The sequence below is a fragment of the Wyeomyia smithii genome, chromosome 3 (genome assembly GCF_029784165.1).
Source record: "Wyeomyia smithii strain HCP4-BCI-WySm-NY-G18 chromosome 3, ASM2978416v1, whole genome shotgun sequence".
Classification (NCBI taxonomy): domain Eukaryota; kingdom Metazoa; phylum Arthropoda; class Insecta; order Diptera; family Culicidae; genus Wyeomyia; species Wyeomyia smithii.
Genome location: NC_073696.1, coordinates 10509905 through 10532216, shown reverse-complemented (window position 1 = coordinate 10532216; position 22312 = coordinate 10509905). Strand labels below are relative to the sequence as shown.

Here is a 22312-nt window from a genome sequence, read left to right as displayed (position 1 = left end):
TTGCAGAAGACACTGGAGAGCTAGGATGTCCCTAAGAAGAGCTATAGCTGTTCAAAGTTGAGTATGTCGATTTAAATGCAGAAAATATGTTTTCTGTCAACATTTCCAATGTACCGGCGTCAGTAGGATTCCCATTAGAAGTAACCTGTCGTAACGAGCTTATACACTCAGCTGGATCAAACAAACAAATTTAGATAGAATCTACAACGTGTTTCAGAGTTTACTTCTGATGGAAATCTGACAGACGCCGGCACACTGGCAGTGTTGGCAGAAAAAATGATTTGCAACATAAATTTCGACATAATCAACTTTGAACAGCTCTAGTATATTTTGGGACTTATTTTGGGACTATATTTTGGGAGATTTTTTTTTGCAAAAAAGTTGGTTTTTCCATACAAATCTCCATATAAATTTGAAATGCAATGCGCCAAGCGGAGACAAAACCAATCGACTTCCGATAAATTGAGGATTGTTTGGGGCCCCAAATAGAACAAAAAAAACTTGGTTCTGGCTTTCTGCTATCAAGTTTCGTTTTTTCCATATTACGATTCTCCACCCTAATGGTCATGTTCTTGGAGGCGGCGAATTCAATTAATCTTAGCGGGTGTGCGCTGAATCGCCCAATTACCGGGCTTAATTGCTCCTTCTGACCGACCTGAGCGTTGTTATCTCCGATAAGAGGCCCTCTTTTCTTAAAACATTTAGGTAACGTTTCTCTGGAAGGTGACGAGCAAAAAAAAAGGTCTTCGCTCTGTCTTCATGTCTGCCCCAGGACTAGGGGGCCCACGAATCGGAAGGCCCGGGGCATGTGCCCCCTTTGCCCCCTCTTAAAAACGCGCCTGATTGAGAGAACGGCAGTTCCATGTTCCGAGTATCCAATCGTTAGTTCGGTTTTCATGGCCGATTTTCCTGGTTCGAGTTTTCTGTTATATTTTTGCCTTTTTCCTAGAAAGGTATAGCAATCACTTGCAAAACCGAAAATATAAAAGTGCTCCAAAGGGCCGAATGGCATATATCACTCGACTCAGCTCGACGAGCTGAGCATTTTCTTCATGTGTGTGTGTGTGTGTGTGTGTGTGTGTGTGTGTGTGTGTGTGTGTGTGTGTGTGTGTGTGTGTGTGTGTGTGTGTGTGTGTATGTGTGTGTGTGTGCTGATTTTTATTCTCACTCACTTTTCTCAGAGATGGCTGGACCGATTTTCATGAAATCAATTGCAAATGAAAGGTCTTAATGTCCCATAAGACCCTATTCAATTTCATTGTAATCGGATTTTTAGTTTCGAGGTTATGTATCAAATAGTAAAAATCATAAAACATCATTATCTCGAAAACCACACAACCGATTTGAGCAAAATTGGTCTCAAAAGAACGGGCTACCTTGAAAACCCTTAAGTTTTGAATTTTATGAAGATTGAACATGTTGTTCAAAAGTTATGAAAAGAAACGTGTTCTGTAGACTGTTTAATCTCACTCATGTTTCTCAGAGATGGCTGGATTTTCATAAAATCAGTGTCAAATGGAAGGTCTAGTTGCCCCATAAGACCCTATTGATTTTTTTTGCAATCGGACTATTAGTTTGCCTGTTATGTTTAAAAATGTGAAATCCAGCTATGCAAAGGAACATATCCGATGACTACTTGGACTCACTCACTAGTCTCAGAGATGGCTAACCCGATTTCCACAAAATTAGTGTCAAATGAATGGTCTAGCTGCCTAAGATTTAATTTTACTGTAATCGAACTGTAACTACATTTGTAATGTGCCGACTTGTGAAAACCACGAAACTTTATTATCTCAGAAACTACACAACCGATTTGATCAATATTGATATCAGATGAGCGGGCTAGTTAAGGGTTAACTGATGAATTATGATTGAACACGTGGTTTCAAAGTTTGGCTGCCCCATACGTTCCCATTTCATTTGATTATAATCGAACTTAAGCAACTGTTATATATTAAATTGTTAACAATACAACGAAAGTCCATTATCTCAAAGAGTACATGACTTATTTGAATATTACTAGTGTCATATGAATGAGTCAACTCTAAAACTCACAAATAACAAACTTCACAACAATTTGATATGTGGCTCAAAAGTTATGGAAAGAAAAGAAATTCAAAGACTATTTAAAACTATACCTGCTTTGATATATATATCGATACATTTTTTAAGTGTAGTACGACTGGAAATTTTTAATTTCTGGGTTGGGTTTCGGCTACGCAGTCTGTCACGGATTCAAAACGGGTGTTTTCTACTGCCCGACGTTTCGGCCAGGGGTTTTGGCCTTTTTCAAGGGAAACTATTAAAAACATTCATTATAAACTATTTTTAAAGAACATGTAATGTAATGGGGACTCACTAGATTATCGTTTTTTCGTCAATGTGTCTGTTTTCTGTGGAATAGCACGCCTATCTGTATCCAAATTAATTAAATTTTAAAACTGTTTTACAAACGAAACTAATTTGAAAGCTTACAATCATTAAATTCATAGTTGTTTAATTTAATTTATTTTTTTTTTTTTATTTTTCTCGAACTATTGTGCACTAATCACTGCCGTACCGCACTGCACTATCTATACTGTATACCTATCTGCAATTTGTTTCGTTAAGTTTTGAGTACTAGCTTTGACAATTATGGGATTTGTTCTCTTCTCACTCTGTTTCGTTGCGAAATGGTGTTTTTGATGGTGTGGAGTAACCCAGCGTAAGTAGTACTCAGCTGGTCTACGTCCGTACGATGATTGACGGTGCTTGTCGTGTTTGTAATGTGGCACATCTCCAGTATTGGCAAAGCTGTAGCTCGTTGGGTGTAGTCTAGTATTGTCGTTTTGGTTAGATCGAAATTGTGTTGTAGTTGGATGGCGTGTTGAATGAGTGCTGTTTTTTCACTTAGCGCTGCTATGTCGTTGTCTGTGTTCGAGTTGGCAGATCGGTTTTCAATTAGGCTGGCATATTTGTTTATATTGGATTTGTGTCCGCTGAGCCGTGTTTTTAGTTGGTTCCTGGTCATTCCTATGTAGCACATCTGGCAATCAGTACATGGGATGCTGTAGATGACGCAAGATCGTTGGGTGGATGGTACTGGATCTTTGATGGGGGGTAGTAGCTGTTTGATGGTTCCGATCGGTCTGTAGGCAAGTCGGATTTGAGGAAAATCGGAGCTGAGGATCCTTGATATTGCTGTGTTTAATTGTGGAATGTTGGTGATTGAACGGTACATTGTGATGACTTCAGTTTGGCTTGGATTAGCAGTTGTGGTTCGTAGGTCGGATGTATGTTGTGAAACGTTAGGTGAATTTTTTTGCATATTGTGGTTATGTGGATCGGTAGCTATGGCTATGTTGGCAGTTTTGTGTGCTCGATTTAACAGTCGTTTGATTAGCGATACTGGATAGTTATTTTGGCGAAGATGTTGTATGATAGTGTGATTTTGTTGGTCTATTGGTTTATTGGTGGTAATTTGGATCACTCTTTTTATAAAATTTCTGGCAACGTTCATTTTTGTGTGCATTGGGTGGAAGGAGAAGTAGTTTAATAGTCTTCCTGAAGCGATATTTTTGGAGAACCATTCTGTGTTGATTGACTGGTCGGTATTGCGGATCACTAGTGTATCTAGGAAGGGAAGTTGGTTGTTCGTTTCTTTTTCCATTGTAAATTGCAGGTGTGCGTTGTAGCTGTTGAATATATGCAGAGTGTGGACGATTTGTTTTTCCGGTAGTGCAAGAATGAAATCGTCAACAAATTTTCTTAGCACTGGTATTTCGTAGTTTAAATTTTTCGTTACTGTGTTAACTAGGTTTTCCAACACTAGTTCCGCCAGAATGGGTGACAAAGGGCTTCCCATTACAGTTCCGAATGTCTGTCTGAAGTATCTGTCCCGAAGATTACTGAATTTTGTTTGGAATGCAGCTATTTTCGCTTTCGGGACAGATACTTCAGACAGACATTCGGAACTGTAATGGGAAGCCCTTTGTCACCCATTCTGGCGGAACTAGTGTTGGAAAACCTAGTTAACACAGTAACGAAAAATTTAAACTACGAAATACCAGTGCTAAGAAAATTTGTTGACGATTTCATTCTTGCACTACCGGAAAAACAAATCGTCCACACTCTGCATATATTCAACAGCTACAACGCACACCTGCAATTTACAATGGAAAAAGAAACGAACAACCAACTTCCCTTCCTAGATACACTAGTGATCCGCAATACCGACCAGTCAATCAACACAGAATGGTTCTCCAAAAATATCGCTTCAGGAAGACTATTAAACTACTTCTCCTTCCACCCAATGCACACAAAAATGAACGTTGCCAGAAATTTTATAAAAAGAGTGATCCAAATTACCACCAATAAACCAATAGACCAACAAAATCACACTATCATACAACATCTTCGCCAAAATAACTATCCAGTATCGCTAATCAAACGACTGTTAAATCGAGCACACAAAACTGCCAACATAGCCATAGCTACCGATCCACATAACCACAATATGCAAAAAAATTCACCTAACGTTTCACAACATACATCCGACCTACGAACCACAACTGCTAATCCAAGCCAAACTGAAGTCATCACAATGTACCGTTCAATCACCAACATTCCACAATTAAACACAGCAATATCAAGGATCCTCAGCTCCGATTTTCCTCAAATCCGACTTGCCTACAGACCGATCGGAACCATCAAACAGCTACTACCCCCCATCAAAGATCCAGTACCATCCACCCAACGATCTTGCGTCATCTACAGCATCCCATGTACTGATTGCCAGATGTGCTACATAGGAATGACCAGGAACCAACTAAAAACACGGCTCAGCGGACACAAATCCAATATAAACAAATATGCCAGCCTAATTGAAAACCGATCTGCCAACTCGAACACAGACAACGACATAGCAGCGCTAAGTGAAAAAACAGCACTCATTCAACACGCCATCCAACTACAACACAATTTCGATCTAACCAAAACGACAATACTAGACTACACCCAACGAGCTACAGCTTTGCCAATACTGGAGATGTGCCACATTACAAACACGACAAGCACCGTCAATCATCGTACGGACGTAGACCAGCTGAGTACTACTTACGCTGGGTTACTCCACACCATCAAAAACACCATTTCGCAACGAAACAGAGTGAGAAGAGAACAAATCCCATAATTGTCAAAGCTAGTACTCAAAACTTAACGAAACAAATTGCAGATAGGTATACAGTATAGATAGTGCAGTGCGGTACGGCAGTGATTAGTGCACAATAGTTCGAGAAAAAAAAAAAAAAATAAATTAAATTAAACAACTATGAATTTAATGATTGTAAGCTTTCAAATTAGTTTCGTTTGTAAAACAGTTTTAAAATTTAATTAATTTGGATACAGATAGGCGTGCTATTCCACAGAAAACAGACACATTGACGAAAAAACGATAATCTAGTGAGTCCCCATTACATTACATGTTCTTTAAAAATAGTTTATAATAAATGTTTTTAATAGTTTCCCTTGAAAAAGGCCAAAACCCCTGGCCGAAACGTCGGGCAGTAGAAAACACCCGTTTTGAATCCGTGACAGACTGCGTAGCCGAAACCCAACCCAGAAATATATCGATACATATATCGAATATGTGGCCTTAACATAATTTAAGTGTGGTATTGTACTATTTGATCGTTTCAAATTCATTGATTCCTTGCGATGTGTTTAAAGTCGGCAAATGCTTAACCAATCGGCCATAGGATATGATCAAAGTCAAATAACAACTCGTTTGAAATGATTGGTTTTAATCGAAATGACAACATCCTCGACTGTTGGCTTGTGTACATCGCTTTAACTCTAAATATATTTATATTGAGTGGTATTCGGTCATTTTCAGCAGATTTTCTGGCATCAATCTGACACCGGAAATACCCATATTGGGAGGTATTTAGTTACTTTGGTTGTTTTCCAAAAATTAAAGTGGTCGGCTTTAAATTCAAAATGGTGTCCAGGGTCAATGTTTGGTTTCTATGCATCATCACGTTTACGGAAATATTCATATTGAGTAATATTCGGCCATTTCCCACTGTTTCCTAGAAGTTGCCATTTAGCAATTCAAAATGGTGCCTGAGGACAATTGTTAGCTCCTTGCATCATTCTGGTTCCAGAGATACTCATATTGGATAGTATTTTAGGCTGTTTTTCACAAACCGGTAGTCGCCATCATGGATTTCAAAATTGCATCTAGGATACTGGTTAAAGAAAAACTCATATTGGGTGATATTTGGACACTTTGGACTGTTTTTCAGAAGCCGAAAGTCGTCATTTTGGACTTTAAAATTGCCTGTGAAATCAATTTCTGTCATCTGGGAGTAATTCTGATTCCAAAAACATTCATATTGAATGGTATTTGATCATTTCCGGCTGTTTGCCAGACACCGGAAGTCACCATCTTGAAATTCAAGACTGTGTCTGTGATCAATTTTTAGCTTCTGTGCATCTTTCTGGTTCCAGAAATACTCATATTTAATGGGAATCGTCCATTTCAGGCTGTCTTCCAGAAACCGGAAGTTGCCATCTTACAATTCAAAATGTTGTCTGAAGTCGATTTGTGGCTTCATTGCATCATATCAATTCCGGAAATACCCATATTGGGTGGTATTTGGTCGTTTGCGCTGTTTTTCCGACACCGGAAGTCGCCATTTTGGATTTCATAATGGCTTTTGAAGACAATTTCTGGATTTTAAACGCCATACTGGTTGAAGAAAAACTCATATTGGGTGGTATTTGGTCATTTTCAGCTGTTTTCAGAAACCGGAAGTCGCCATCTTAGAATTTAAAATGCTATCTGTGGTCGATTTTAGCTCCTGTGTATTATTTTAGATCCGGATATTATTATATTGGGTGGAAATCGGACATTTTTGGCTGTTTTCCAGAAACCGGAAGTTGCCAACCTATAATCCAAAATGTTGCCTGAGGTCGATTATGGAACATATTTTTTACCACTAAAAAGATACACCTACCAAATATGGTTCCATTTAGTTGATTAGTTCGCGAGATGTGCAGAAATTTGTGAAGAAACATGTACTTCCAGAAGAGGGAAGGGCGTCGAACCAGTATGGACAAATTTGTTACCTCTAAAAACATTCACATACTAAATTTGGTTGTATTTTCTTGATTAGTTCTTGAACTGTGCGTAATTTGTGTTTCATTTTTATGGGACCCTCCCTTATATAAGAGGGATTCGGGTGTCAAACCATTATGTACATATTAGTTACCCCTTAAAATATCCACATGCCAAATTCGGTTTTATTTGCTTGGTTTGTTCTTGAGTTGTGTAGAAATTTATGTTCAATTTGTATGGGACCCCTCCCTTCCAGAAGAGGGAAGGGTCACAAACTATCATAGGAACCTTTATCGGCACCAAAAACCCCTACATACAAATTTTCACGTCGATCGGTTCGGTAGTTTACGAGCCTATATGGATCAGACAGACAGACACACAGGACTGTATTTTTTTTTTTTTATTCTCGCTTATTTTCCGTCGGTCTAGTTCCGCCACTGTTGTGGCCAATCACCGACGCCCAGGGAGGCGACTCCACACCCAGGACCCTAACTCACGACCCGTTTATTAACGGACCGGTGCCAACGGCTTTACTTCCTCATGCGATGGAAGGCGTGATCCCAGAGATTTTTCGCCTCAGAAAATCTCCCGGTGTCGGCTAGGATTGAATCTAGACCAGTTGGGTTGGTTGTGAGTGGATCACGCCACCTCACAACAACCATCGACACCTATGTCGGCGGTGGGATTCGAACCCAGGCGTCGAGCGTGGTTGGCGGAGACGTTACCAACCACACTAGGCCCCCGCTCTAAGGACTGTATTTTTATATGTATAGATTACAACATCAATATCTTAGAACCTAAAGAGTGAATATACATTTATTGGATTGAAGCGTTCATGTAAATCTGTTTTTACAAATAAAAAATTGAATGAGAAAGGCTGGGTTTGACCGCTGAAATTGAAATGAAGGACAAACAAATTTTGAACGTTTGAATATTTTATCTTTTTCACTCAGAACTTATTTCTGAGAAGTTTTTTCAGTTGTTGTTATAAATTATCGCTAAGAGCATGATACAAATCCAACGCACTGTTTTTGTGGTATAATTAACTATTAATTCGATTATACCTGTCATGCTATCATACCTATCTATATTATTTCCCAGCCAAATAGCTGCTATAACTACACGCAAAAGCTTGACTTATTGTTCGAACTAAATTTATATTTTTTACAACGGCTTTTATCCGTTAACGTTCAAGTTCATTGAGCAGACAAAGTGTGCAGTAGGGAAAGCGAAAAATAAGCGAACTGGAAATATGATACAGATTTGGAAAAATATACCGCATCCCGACGTGACTTGAACCCGCAGTTCCCAACTTGAACCTGCAAATCCGCAATCCCGGAGATTGCGGGTTCAAATTCCGTCGGGATGCGGAATATTTTTCAAAATCTGTATTATATTTCCAGTTCGCTTATTTTTCGCTGTCCCTACTGCACACTTTGTCTGCTTAATGAACTTGAACGTTAACGGATAAAAGCCGTTGTTAAAAATATAAATTTAGTTCGAACAATAAGTCAAGCTTTTGCGTGTAGTTATAGCAGCTATTTGGCTGGGAAATAATATAGATAGGTATGATAGCATGACAGGTATAATCGAATTAATAGTTAATTATACCACAAAAACAGTGCGTTGGATTTGTATCATGCTCTCAGCGATAATTTATAACAACAACTGAAAAAACTTCTCAGAAATAAGTTCTGAGTGAAAAAGATAAAATATTCAAACGTTCAAAATTTTTTTGTCCTTCATTTTACCATCACCAAATTTCGACAGATAGTAGTACATATTGTCGTCTTTAATGCGTAAATTAATTAGATTTTTAAAACCTAAATTAATCCACCTAGTGGTCAGACTCAGCCTTTCTCATTCAAACTTATTATTTGTAAAAATAGATTTACATGAATGCTTAAATCCAATAAATGTTCATCCACTCTTTGGGTTCTAAAATATAGATGTTGTAATTAAAGTATAAAATATGAAATTTGACGTAATGTTAGTACTTAAGAAATAGCGAAATAAAAGCAATGACTCTTAATTTCGAACAATTTAATCACGAGCGATGCCGGAAACGTTCAGATAGTACGATACCACATTTAAATCATGTTGAGGCCATATATATTGATCGAAGCAGTTAAAGTGTTGAATAGTCTTTGAATTTCTGTTCTTTCTAAAAATTTTAAACAGCATATCAAATTGTTAGTTTGAGAGATGACTCATTTGTATGACACTAGTTATGTTCAAATAAGTCGTGTAGTACTTGAGATAATAGACTTTCGTTGTTTTACAAATTAAAACATAACGCTTGCTTAAGCTTGATTACAATCAAATGAAAAGGTAACGTATGGGGCAGCCAAACTTTGAAACCACGTGTTCAATCATCATTCATCAGTTAACTCTTAACTAGCCCGTTCATCTGATATCAATATTGTTCAAATCGGTTGTGAAGTTTCTAAGATAATGAAGTTTCGTGATTTTCACATTTCGATACATTACAGACGAAGTTACAGTCCGCATACTGCAAAATTCAATAGGGAGTTATGAGGTAGGTAGACCTTTCATTTGTTACTAATTCTGTGGAAATCGGGTCAATCATCTCTGAGAAATATGAGTGAGTCCAAGTAAGTTGTCTTGGAATATGTTTCTTTTCATAGCTGGATTTCACATTTTTAAACATAACAGGCAAAGTAATAATCCGTTTAAAAAAAAATCATTAGGGTTTTATGGGGCAACAAGACCTTTCATATGACACTAATTTTATAAAAATCGGGCCAGTCATCTTTGAGAAACATGAGTGAGATTAAATAGTCTCCAGAACACGTTTCTTTCCATAACTCCTGAACCACATGTTCAATCTTCATAAAATTCAAAAGTTAAGGGTTTTTATCGTAGCCCGTTAATTTGAAACTAATTTTAATCAAATCAAATGTGTGGTTTCTGAGATATTGATGTTTCGTGAATTTTACACTTTGATACATAACCTCTAAACTAGAAATCAGATTACAATAAAATTCAATAGGGTCTTATAGGGCAACTAGACCTTTCATTTGCAATTAATTTCATTGAAATCTGTTCGGTCAGACCATCTCTGTGAATAGTGAGTGCGAAAAAAGGTGCACATACACACGTACACACCCACACACAAACATATACACCTATACATGCTTATATGCAGAAAATGCTCGATTCGTCTAACTGAGTCGAGTAGTATATGACATTCGGCCATTTGGATCACTTTTCTACCTTTTAATTAGCCAGTGATCGTTAGGAGGAAGTCAATATGTTAACTTTCATTATGTGATTTCACATTTTCATGAACAACGGACAAAGTTACAATCCGATTGCAATGAAATTCAATAGCAACCTATGGGGCAACTAGACCTTTCATTTGACACTAATTTTGTGAAAATCGGTTCAGCCATCTCTGAGAAAAATGAGTGAGTTTAAACAACCTCAGGATAACTTTTCTTTACATAACTTTTGAACCATATGTTCAATCATTACGAAATTCAAAAGTTAAGGGTTCTGGAGACAGCCCGATCATTTGAAACCAATTTTATTGAAATCGGTTGTGTGGTTTCTGAGATATTGATGTTTCGTGATTTTTACATTTTGATACATAACCTCTAAACTAAAAATCCGATTACAATGAAATTCAATAGCAACCTATGGCGCAACTAGACCTTTCATTTGCAATTAATTTTATGAAAATCGGTCCAGCCATCTCTAAGAAAAGTGAGTGAGAAAAAAAAGTTGCACATACATACACACACACACACACACACACACACACATACACACATACATACATACATACAGAAAATGCTCAGTTCGTCGAAAGAAGTCGAGTGGTATATGACATTCGGCCATTGGGACCACTTTTATACCTTTGGTTTTTCCAGTGATTGCTATACCTTTCTAGGAGAAAGGCAAAAAGGTACTCTTCAAGATATTTTAGATTTTGTGACAACTTGGAATATAAAAATATTTTTACGGTGTATATATATTTTTTTTAGAATCGCAATTTTATTACCTACAAATTTGCTGAAGACACCATTTCAATCAAACAAGTCGTTTTTCTGATACAACATATTTTATTCGTCAGTCACATTTTCTGATAGGCCCTTCTAAAACAGCAGTCGTGCGTCTACATGAAGAACTGATAGTGTAGAATGACGTCTTCATCAACTGGGAACAACTGTGCAAAGTTTCAGCAAAATCGAAAAGGACATCCTAAAAAAACTATTTATTTTTATTTATTTTCCATGGAACGCCTCTATAGTGAACAACATAGTAGACCACTGAAAAACTGTAATAAATCCTTTTACATAGTTATATTGAAAAAAAAATGGATTTTTGGGACAGTCTATAAAAAAACTTCACAAAATTTCATTTTAAGTAAACACTTTGGAAGTATGTTATCTTCAATAAAGTTGTTTATTATAAAGTGTGCAACCATTTTGCCGAACAAAGTAGATTTTCATATGCAAAAATAAGAAAAGTAAAATTCGTTACTCGCTTTTAGGAGGATTAATCACAAAATTACCGCTTCTTCTGCTGGGGCATTGAAATTGGAACTGGAATATTGCCATACCCACTAGAATAAGTAATCAGTAATAACGAAATTACTAATCCATGTTTTAGGGAGACTAGCTGTAAAATATTTTTAAATGCTCCAAATTCTCCATTACCATCACTTCCTTCGAGTGTAAATAGTTTGTTTAAAAAACCTTTTAAATCTTAAGAAAAAAGGACAACAATATTGCAAACAGACTCATGCAGCTTTGTCACCCAATTTATGACCCACTGTACTGTGAATTAGGTAATGAATAAATTATCATAAGGTCACAGCCAAGGAAAAAAAAAACACCCAATTTCCTGTAACACAAGCTCTGCTGCGTTTTGTTTTCATTAACATCAACAATCAGAGAAACCTTTTGCCTGATGCTCTTGAGATCTTTGAGATTCAAACTATGGTGATTCGAAAACTCTCGCCACAACACAAGTTTCTGTACTTTAGCAAAAATGTAATTTTCCGAAACCATTTCAATGTCTTTTCTCAATCCACCCGGCAGCACCAGTTCCGAAACGATGGGAGGAAACATCATCGGAAAAAAAACCCCGCTCGTTGTCAGCCGAGAACGACCGCCGATGGATTGTTTCGCTACGAGAGCGCATAAGATGTGATAAAAAGTATCTGAATCGACGGCTGTAAAGGAAAACAAAAACAAAACAAACATAAAAACCACCAAACATTTAACCGGGGCGCGCGCTCTTGCCGAACGAGAACAAGAGATCTCGGCCCGTGAGACTTAGAAGCGACGAACTTCGCTGTGGGAGCCGCCGCCGCCGAGTGACAGTCGAAAATCCGTAGACGTGTGGCACTACTGGCGCGGTACGGGGTATTATAAAGTATACTTGTTCGGATCAAACATTTTCAGTGCAAATTTGTACCTCCAGCCTGTAATAGCTTCTCTCGTCGTTCGCCGAGAGGCTGGTCGAATGATCGCGTTGCAGAACATTGTTTGAAAATAAGCAGAAGAAAAACTAATTGGCTGTTTGAAGATAGTTCTAACTGTGAACGGTCCTCGAGCGAAGACCGTGTCTGTTCTTACCGTGAAGTCGTGAAAAAACGTGAGCTATGTGATTCCTGCTTCGGAGGCGGAGAAGAAAAACGAGTGTGACGATCAACCGTACCTCCAGGAATAGTTGGCAACGAAAAGTTCTGCAATAGTTATTTGTATTGTCATCGATAGGGATCATCATTGCATTGGTTGAAACTTAGACCGCTCTAGGCGAAGAAAACGTGATCACTAGTTGTGGGTGCAGAATGTACGTTGAGTGGTAGTTCTGTGGCGGTAAAAGGTTAAGACGGTCGGTATTCATAGTACGGTCACCTGGACGATCCTTCTAGCACCGGCTTCTACAACAGCGAAAAGCTTGCGAGCGTCTGTCGAAGGAGGATCATGAATAAAATAATGGTAATACTCTATAGCCTAACAGCCGTCATCTGAAGAAGCGAATCACCGCCAATTTGTTGCCTTTTGCATAAGTTTTTATTTATTTCTAATGACACCTGTCTGTTGTGAAGATACTTTGTTTATTGGAGCATTGTTTCTGGCGGCGGCGCCAGTGGGAAAGCAATTGATTTTATCGACAGCTTCGATTTTATAGAGTGTTCACCGAGTCGTGAACTGGCAGGATCGTGGTGCTAAATCTTTCGTTCCAATTAGACGTTGAAACCAACTGTGCGGCATTTGTTCGAACTTGCAAAACTTGGCAAGTTGAGTAATGTGGGTAAAGGTGTGCAGCTTGGATTTTGAACTTAGCAAAAATGGACTTAGAATACCGGAAGATGTTTTGCGAAATGCTTGGAAACAGAGTGAAACATTTCAGTTTTTATTTACTTTTTCCAATGAAGTAGGTAACTCGGACGTGATTCCGTTTAATTTTGTGCTTTAGGTTTGCACTGCAATGATCTCATTTTCTGGAATAACAATCTCGCTCAAAAGAACTCAGAAGCGAAGCTCTCTTGTCCATCAATCAATTATTCACGCATTTAATTGCTCTATTGAGGAGCAGCAAAGCACATGAGTAATTAACCGCTATAGCAGTATGTTTTGTTTTCCGCATTGTTAGCAGTATAATTGTTAGGAAACAATTTCGTTTTGCTCCTAATTCACAGATTCATATTTTTTGACGGCTTGACCAGCTCTGAACGGATTGGAATGACCTTTGTGTTTGTTTCATTTTAAATCACGGTGCAGAAGCGATTGGAAACAATATTTATTTCAGTGCAACCCCCAGACCGATAGCTATTTTGGTGTTTATTACCCTACTTCAGGTCATTGCTTTTCTTGCATATACTTGTTTTTTAATTTTATTTGATAGCAGACATTTATATAAAAAGGTTAGAACTATACTCGCATGTGAAAAAAACTTGAATGATAGGGTTTTTAAAAGCCCAATCAAACTATATTTCGAAAAAAAAAACCTGAACCAACACTTCGACAAAGCTGCAAACAATAATGTTACCTGATAATACTCCAGCAAGTTGAATAAATTTTCAAAAATTACTTGAAATTAATAAACAATTTTGCACAATCTAGAAAATGAAAGTTACCCAAAAAATCATCATTTAATTTATTTGATTCAAATAAAATCATCAGATTCAAAAAATAGCAAAATAGGCTTGTGCAAAGTCAAATGCAAAAAAGAAAAGAAAAAAAAAGTAATCAAATAAATTTGAGACAGTAAAATATATGATAAATATACACATACGCTTACAATGCAGTATTTTCTGATGTTCCTTGAGGTTTCCATGTCAAATGAACTATCGTCTAAATTCCTGGGTCTTTGAACCTTTGCATTCGTATTTGGCTTAGCAAACTGAATATTCTTGCTAGTGGAGAGTTTTTTACTGCCTGTAGTAGCCGCATATCAGTTTTATATGCATCATTTCATCGTTTTTGAGTTAAACATCAGATTCTCTTTGTTTCTTGCTTCCTTATCGATTAAGAATACTCCAAATAAGTTTATTCAGATAGACAATTTAGGTGCCTGAAATTCTTCTGAACAAATCAAAGTGGATACTTCGAGGCATGAAAAGGTTTCTCTAACAAATACTTTTCATGTTTTACGTGGTTTCGCGTTTTTCGCATCTGAAACCATAACTGTCTACTATTTTTTTTTTGTTCACAACATTTATTCGACACGGCACAATACAAATTAATGTTTTACGGAGCCAATTATATCACTGTTTAGTAATGCCAAGAAAGAGAGAAAAAATGGTCTATGATCAATTCTGAACTTTCATTTGAACTTTCATTTTAAAATAAATAAAATAATATTGAAATCCTACCCTGGACTTTTTTAACCAAAGAGTGGTTTGAAAAAAATCGGTCAGCTCAGATATCTTTCAAAATAAATTCTTTAGATAAACCATTTTGTTGATTAAACCTCTTCTGAACAAAGTGGATGCTCTTAGAGAAAAAAGTTTTTCTAACAAAATCTTTTTGAAACAGCTTCTAAATGACCATGTATGAGGCCGCTTGAAAACATTTTTGTTAGAAAAGTTTTTTTTCTCAAGAGTGCCCACTTTACTTTGTTCAGAAGAATTTTAGGCAACTTTATTGCCTTTCTAAAAACTAATTTTGAAAAGTATCTGAGATGACCCCTGTTTTTGAAAGACATTTTGTTTTCAAAATGATTTTCATTGGTGTAACATCTAAAATTCAATTTTTTTTTAAATATTTTTCTATGAAAGTTCAGACAAGTTTTCTCAAGTAAAGTATTCTTAAAGTCAACCGCGGACAACTTTTTTAATTTTTTGTCATTATACAGATCTATCGAATTGAAGAGGTTGTTTTTAAGACACGGTCGCAAGGATAACATAGAATTACGACACTCTGTCTTATGTCAATGTATATTTGGCAATAGGTTCGGGAATACACTCGATTATATTTAATTAGTTTAATGGCAAATTTCAGTTAAAATTCTCTTTCAACTTTTTTTTTTTATTATTTGATTGCTAACCTTGGAGAGTAGCGTTGATTTTGGATTGCCATTTACCGATGATACAGGATGATTCTAGTTCTCTAAGTAATTTCCGAACGTCACACACGCTTCCGGCAGATTAACAGTTTTTAGCGGTGGTCAAATTGCTGAAAACAAACGTGACGCGACAGGTTCGACAAAAATACTAACTAACTAACATTTCCGGACGTGTTCAGTAATGCTGTGTAGTGCTGCGGTCCGCCGGTTGGTCCGACGATCGAGCGACTCGCCTGCTCAGCCTTGCTGTGCTAAAATCAGCTGCTGCTCTGCCGGCTGAGAGTCGAGCCAATTTTAAGTAGAAGTCAACCGTCTTTTACTGCAATAATCAGTTATGTAAAAAAGTCTAAATTTATGCATGCCAGGTTTTCTACTACGTGACTACTGAGAGTTGAACTTTTGGTCGGCGTATTTCTTAGAACTAGAGCGAGAAAAACAACAAAAACAACATCAAATCGGTTATAAATTCCAACCGTTTGTATACTTTAGCGTCGGCTATGCTGGTGAAGAAGACCCTGTTCCAGCTCTGATTGGTCAAAACCTGCGTACAGCAAGGCCCTACATTTTTTAATGGGAAATGGCATCACAAAATCGCAAGTTTCCACATTTTGGTGAACACGTAGTCAATTTTCCAATCGATTGCTGCAAGGATGAAGGAAATTCGTTGGAAACTGGCTGAGCTTTAAGCTTTCGAGAGTTAACAATTTTTGTGACGCTCTCAGTATTATCGGTTTTTCAATTTGTACCCCTATATATGTTGCCGTTAAACGTAATTCTACGTCAAAAATTTCAGCCCTTCCCAAACGATAGTACAGATAAATTTTCTGATGTTTTATCTGTGTATGGTAATACTTTTTTCGTCAATTCTTAAAATACCTTAGGTGATATTTTGTTTGAAAATATTCGCAACAATTTCAGGCTAATAGAATAAGAAAAGAAAGTTTTTCAGAAAAATATAAATTAAAAATAAAGAGACTTTCTGAGACTTTCTTTTTAATACCTCGATAAATCGTCAATTTGGGACTTCTAGTTGAGATCTTTCCTGCACCAATACAAAAGAATAATGGATTTTTTTTTAAAGCTAGGTTTTCAATGCATTATTTATTCGAAACATTTTGAAAAGATTTCCTGAAAGAAATTTTTTTAAATCATTGATTTTTACCAATTTTGTGGAAATTCTCAGCGTCTAACAATGACTGTACAAACTACGCTGAAAATCATTATATATTGAATTTTTCAAAATCTACTACCCGGATTTGTATATTTTTGCTTCGAAAATTTCCAAATAATTTCCCAAAATTTGTAAAAAAATGGTATTTCTTTTTTTGTTGGATTTTTGTAAAGTTTATGTGAAAATATACTAAAAGAGATACACGCAAAACATTTCCTTTTGCTTTAAAAACAATAACGAAAAATTCTTTTTTTTGCAACCAATAACATCCTTCTTCAGTCAAGTAACAACACATACTGTCTTATAGTGCGCACATGTTACGAGATTACGACTATCAATTAATAGCCACATGCCAAATTTTCACTTGTTACCTTGAAAGACATAACGAAAAATTCACTCTTTTGTAACAAATTTGTTACTGAAAAATTAATAACTCTCATCTCTAGTCGAAAAAATACACATTTTCATTCTTAAATAAACGGTGCACAAAGCACAATGGTCCAGACACCAAATTTAGAGGAAAACTTGGGTCCAGCGCTCTATAGCAACATTTTAGAGAAAAACTTTCTTCTACAAAGTTGTTACATATGATAAAGCGCTTATTGAAAAATTATCAAAAATTAGGGTGACCAACATTTTCGATGCAATCAAGTATCTAACTTATTTTTCTTTGAAGATAGAAAAAAAATTTGTTCTATTTGCCCCATTTATTTTAAGTAACTTTTAAAAAAAAAGTTTTTCTCTATCTTTGAAAACAACCGATTTATATTGAAAAAACACATTTTACGCTCTAACTTTTTTTATTTCAAGTTTCATCTCAAAATTGTCTTTGAACGATTTTTAGAGCTTTTTAGGAGAAACAATTTGCAATGCTGGCATCGAAAATATCTCAATTTTACTCAAAGTTGTTAATATTTTTCATCAAAAAATATGCATTTTTCATTTGTATGTCATTCTTTACGGGGCAAGCATAAAAAATATCTCTTGGTCTCATTTTGCAGGGCATACTTCTCTCTATAAATAGAGGAATTTTTAAAAATATGTTTTTTTTAAATTTTAGTAAATTCAATTTAAAAACAAGACGAAAATTTCAATAATTTTATACATTATGCATATTAGGGTGGGGAATCGTTATATGGAAAAAACGACACTTGATAGCAGAAAGCCAGAACCAAGTTTTTTTTCTATTTGGGACCCCAAACAATCCTCAATTTATCGGAAGTCGATTGGTTTTGTCTCCGCTTGGCGCATTGCATTTCAAATTTATATGGAGATTTGTATGAAAAAAAACAACTTTTTTGCATTTTCTATTCTAAGAAGCTCAAAATGACTCAAACCAAAGGTTTCATGACTTCAAATGGTAGGTTTTTTGATTCCTAACAACTTGGCCGAAGACACTAAAGAGCTAGGGTGACCCGAAAAAATACTAGAGCTGTTCAAAGTTGAGTATGTCGGAATTAATGTTGCGAATAATTTTTTCTGCCAACACTGCCAGTGTACCGGCGTCAGTCGGATTTCCATCAGAACTAACCTCTGAAAAACGTTGTAGACTCCACCTACGCCTAAAATATTGACCTAAATTTGTATGCTTGGTCCAACTGAGTGTAGAAACTCGTTACGATAGGTTACTTCTGATGGAAATCCTACTGACGCCGGTACATTGGTAATGTTGGCAGATAACAAGATTTTCTGCATTTAAATCGACATACTCAACATTGAACAGCTATAGCTCTTCTACGGGACATTCTAGCTCTTCAGTGTCTTCTGCAAAGTTGTTGGGCATCTAAATTACTATACTTTAACATAATGAAGTGCATCATTAGAGCATTTTTGGGAAGAAGAAAGGTAAATGCAAGAAAGTAGGTTTGCCCATATAAATTTTTATACAAATTTGAAATGCAATGCGCCAAGCGAAGACAAAATCAATCTACTTCAGGTAAGTTAAGGGTTGTTTGGGGCCCCAAAAGGAACCAAAAAAACTTGGTTCTGGAAAATCGATCACTTTGCCCCATCCTAATTCATATAAAAGCACCCAGATTTTTTTTTTTTTATAACTAGACGTAATTAACTTTAATTTGACCCAAAAAGATCTAAAATCGATCAACTGGCTCAAAAGTTATGATTTTTTTTAAATAAAATATATCGAGCCGTTTTCAATATAATATATCGAGCCGTTTTTTATGGTAACCCTATTTTGGAGCTAGTCCCCTTAACAACCCAACAAAACAATACGGGTTTGATTATTTTCAACATAGACGCATCCCTGCGATTTTGAGCACAATTGAAGCACTTTGCGTGACCAACTTCGAAATAGAGTGACCATAAAAACGACTGTGTTCGATGTATTTAATTTAAAAAAAAAATCATAACTTTTGAACCAGTTGATCGATTTTCAATCTTTTTGGGTCAAATTGAAGGTAATTATTCCTAGTTATGAGAAAAAATACCAAAAAATAAATCTGTGTGTTTTTATATGCATAATGTATAAAATTATTGAAATTTTTGTCTTGTTTTTAATTGAATTTACTCAAATTTAAAAAAAAAAACATATTTTCAAAAATTCCTCTATTTGTAGAGTCAAGTATGCCCTTCAAAATGAGATCAAGAGATATTTTTTATGTTTGCCCCAAAAAGAATGACATACAAATGAAAAATGCATATTTTTTGATGAAAAATATTAACAACTTTGAGTAAAATTGAGATATTTACGATATCAGTATTGCAAACTGTTTCTCTTAAAAAGCTCTAAAGGTCGTTCAAAGACAGTATTGAGATGAAACTTGAAATAAAAAAGTTAGAGCGTAAAATGTGTTTTTTCAATATAAATCGGTTGTTTTTAACGATAGAGAAAACCTTTTTTACAAAGTTACTTAAAATTAATGGAGCTATAACATTGTAGAACAAATTTTTCTTCTATCTACAAAGATAAAAAAGTTGGATACTTGATTGCACTTTCACCTACTAAGTTGTTGTGTATCATAAAGCGCTTATTTAGAAGGCTTGAGTTGTGCTCTGAATTGCAGGGATTGGTCTCGTAGAAAATAATCAAACCCGCAATTTTTGTTGGGTCGTTAGGGCAACTATCTCCGAAATTTATTTTTAAAAATTTATAACTTTGGAACCAGTTGATCGATTTACGATCTTTTTCGATCAAATAAAAAAAAGTAATTTTTTCTTGTTTTAGGTAAAAATGTCGATTGATCAAATATGTGTGCTTTCAATTGCAAAACATATAAAATTATCATAGATTTTATCAAGTTTTCGAAATTAATTTACTCAAACATAAAAATTAACATATTTTTAGAAATATGTCTCTTCAGCTTGAGCCTGATGACCGCACACTTCGTAGTTGCACCTCCCCAATGCATCTGAATTAGTGATGTTGTACAGAGAACCACGTATATGGCTATTTGGGATAAGCTCTGTATAGATCAATAAGGGCGCCGGCCTCGTCCTTACGGTCGTTAGGGTAAAGAAGGAGATTGTAAGGAAGCAAGTGTCATAGTCGTTAATGTCGGAGACCGAGTTTACCTCTGCATCTCCACGACTGCGACGGAAAGGTAGGGTTTAGTCACCGTGGTGAGTGACGAATCGAACAATGTAGCCCGTGAAGTTAACTCATCACGACGATAAACGAAGGTTTATATTGCGTAGTTGTTGGATTATCCACGAGATTTCTCCGAACCGAACGAAACCTGCTCCGATTTGCAACATAGAGACGTGTGAGCAATCTCCGGCTCAACAGTCAGACCGAGACCGAGTTTAAATCTAAATCTCTACGACTGCGGCGAAATTAAAAGTTTTTTGTTATCATGTCTCTGTGGTATCTGACGGAATCAAACGATGTTGCGCGCGAAGTAAGCTTATTACAAAAACAAACGAACGTTTCGAACAGCGCGATCCTATCCTATCAATTTCTATTACCAATTCCGAATACACGGTTCATTGGAAGGTATACATCGCGTAGTCATTAGATTCATCACGATGTTTGTTGGCCGAACGAAAACTACTCCGGTTTGCAACGTGCTCCAAAAGAACCAACGAGTGAGTCACTACACTCCAAAAACCCTCGAACGAGCAAAACTCATCCGGGCCGATGACGTGTTTACAGCGGACCAACATGGACGACCGCTCTTTTCCTTACAGACGACGAAGACGCGCAGGGACACGGCGTTTCGCATCGATAATTACTTACTTGTCATGTGAATAAACTAAAATACCTGCTAAGTACAAAAACTAACAAAGTTCCAAACATTTATAGTCAGAAAACTTAGAAAAATGTAAATATGCGTATTAGACAAAACAGACTTCTAAGTTGATTCACAAAATACCAGCAATAGCAAAAGCAGTCTAATTTTAATTGTCATGGTCTATTGGCATACCGATCGACAAGATTTAAATATAATAAAATAAAAATTGTTTATGTGTATCAACATTTGTCCAAAAGCTAGGGAAATCATAAAACAAGAGCATACAAGGGAATTGCTCCATTATTCATCTCATTGAGCCGATATTCCCGAACAATGCACGGATAAACACCACATTTTCACAAAATCATTGAACAAATAAACAAAATACGCTTACGTGCTCTTATGGAATCGTTCAGCATTGTATATTTAGTAAACTAGATTTATCCTGAATTTTGTAAAACAAATCATTTTCCACAACGTTTCCATATCCATCTCAAAACTTGAATCACTGCTCAATTATTCAACTCACGACGCCCGCATATTAATCACACTGTTAATCATGAATGAACGTAGCCGCAACCCGTCGTAGTAGGTTACCTAGATATCCGCTGTAGTTGTTCACGTGCAAAATTGGTAACCTAGGTAACCACTGCAGTGCTGTCGATTTGTGTCAATTATGTCGGAATCATTTAACATTTTCAGTATGATTTTTTCGTATTAACAGGAACTGATTTGCCATTTTTTTGATTTTCTTCAACGCAGGGAAACAGAAGAAAATGAATAAAGTTGAAATTTAGAAATTGTAGAAATTTATCTCATATATTTCTACTAGATAAAGATTGATTTTGAAAATTTGAGGTGAATATTTCAAAGATTTAAGTTTTCTTAGTGTAGTGAGTGAATTTGTTTAGTGATTAAAATTGTTCAAAGAAATAGTTATCGGTTTCCGTTATACTCTACTAATTTTTTTGGAAATAAATATTGAAATTCAGTCCGCAAATATATATTTCGACTGTGACGTACAGTCTTCCTCAGTGCTTATGTGAACTGGTAAAGAGCAAAGCATAAATCCTGTTTTTTTATTTGTAGTAGGTAAAAATGAAAATTTAGCACCCTTAATTGGAGTTAGGTAGGGAATTATGCGGTCGATTGTTTACCGTACCATGTCTGGGGTTTTTGGGAAGCAGATTGAATAGCCATGAGGGGTGATTACCTGCGTCTTTATTGAGAAGCGTGCATGAGTGTTGTTTATAAATTTCTAAACTTTCAGCTACGTCTAATTTCCATAAATTATTAACGGGGCGG

The 22312-nt window shown here is 36.2% G+C and overlaps 3 protein-coding genes across 3 annotated transcripts in view; 2 read left to right on the top strand and 1 right to left on the bottom strand.

Moving 5' to 3' along the window:
• Positions 1–2557: 2557 nt before the first annotated feature.
• On the bottom strand, positions 2558–3844 carry LOC129726638 (uncharacterized). The gene is made up of 2 exons (XM_055683585.1): positions 2657–3844; positions 2558–2590 (listed from the first exon to the last, which is right to left on the bottom strand). The coding sequence occupies exons 1-2, from the start codon at positions 3842–3844 to the stop codon at positions 2570–2572; spliced, it is 1209 nt and encodes a 402-aa protein (XP_055539560.1). The 3' UTR covers positions 2558–2569.
• Positions 3845–3958: 114 nt separating this feature from the next.
• Positions 3959–5245, top strand: LOC129726635 (uncharacterized). Its single transcript, XM_055683578.1, has 2 exons — positions 3959–5146; positions 5213–5245. The coding sequence occupies exons 1-2, from the start codon at positions 3959–3961 to the stop codon at positions 5231–5233; spliced, it is 1209 nt and encodes a 402-aa protein (XP_055539553.1). The 3' UTR covers positions 5234–5245.
• Positions 5246–12482: 7237 nt separating this feature from the next.
• The window catches only part of LOC129731020 (uncharacterized), a 42481-nt gene continuing 32651 nt past the window's right edge, over positions 12483–22312 (top strand). Inside the window, exon 1 of the mRNA XM_055690724.1 lies at positions 12483–13074. Coding sequence (XP_055546699.1) covers positions 13060–13074 — 15 coding nt within the window. The 5' untranslated portion in view covers positions 12483–13059. The remainder of the gene's footprint in view (positions 13075–22312) is intronic.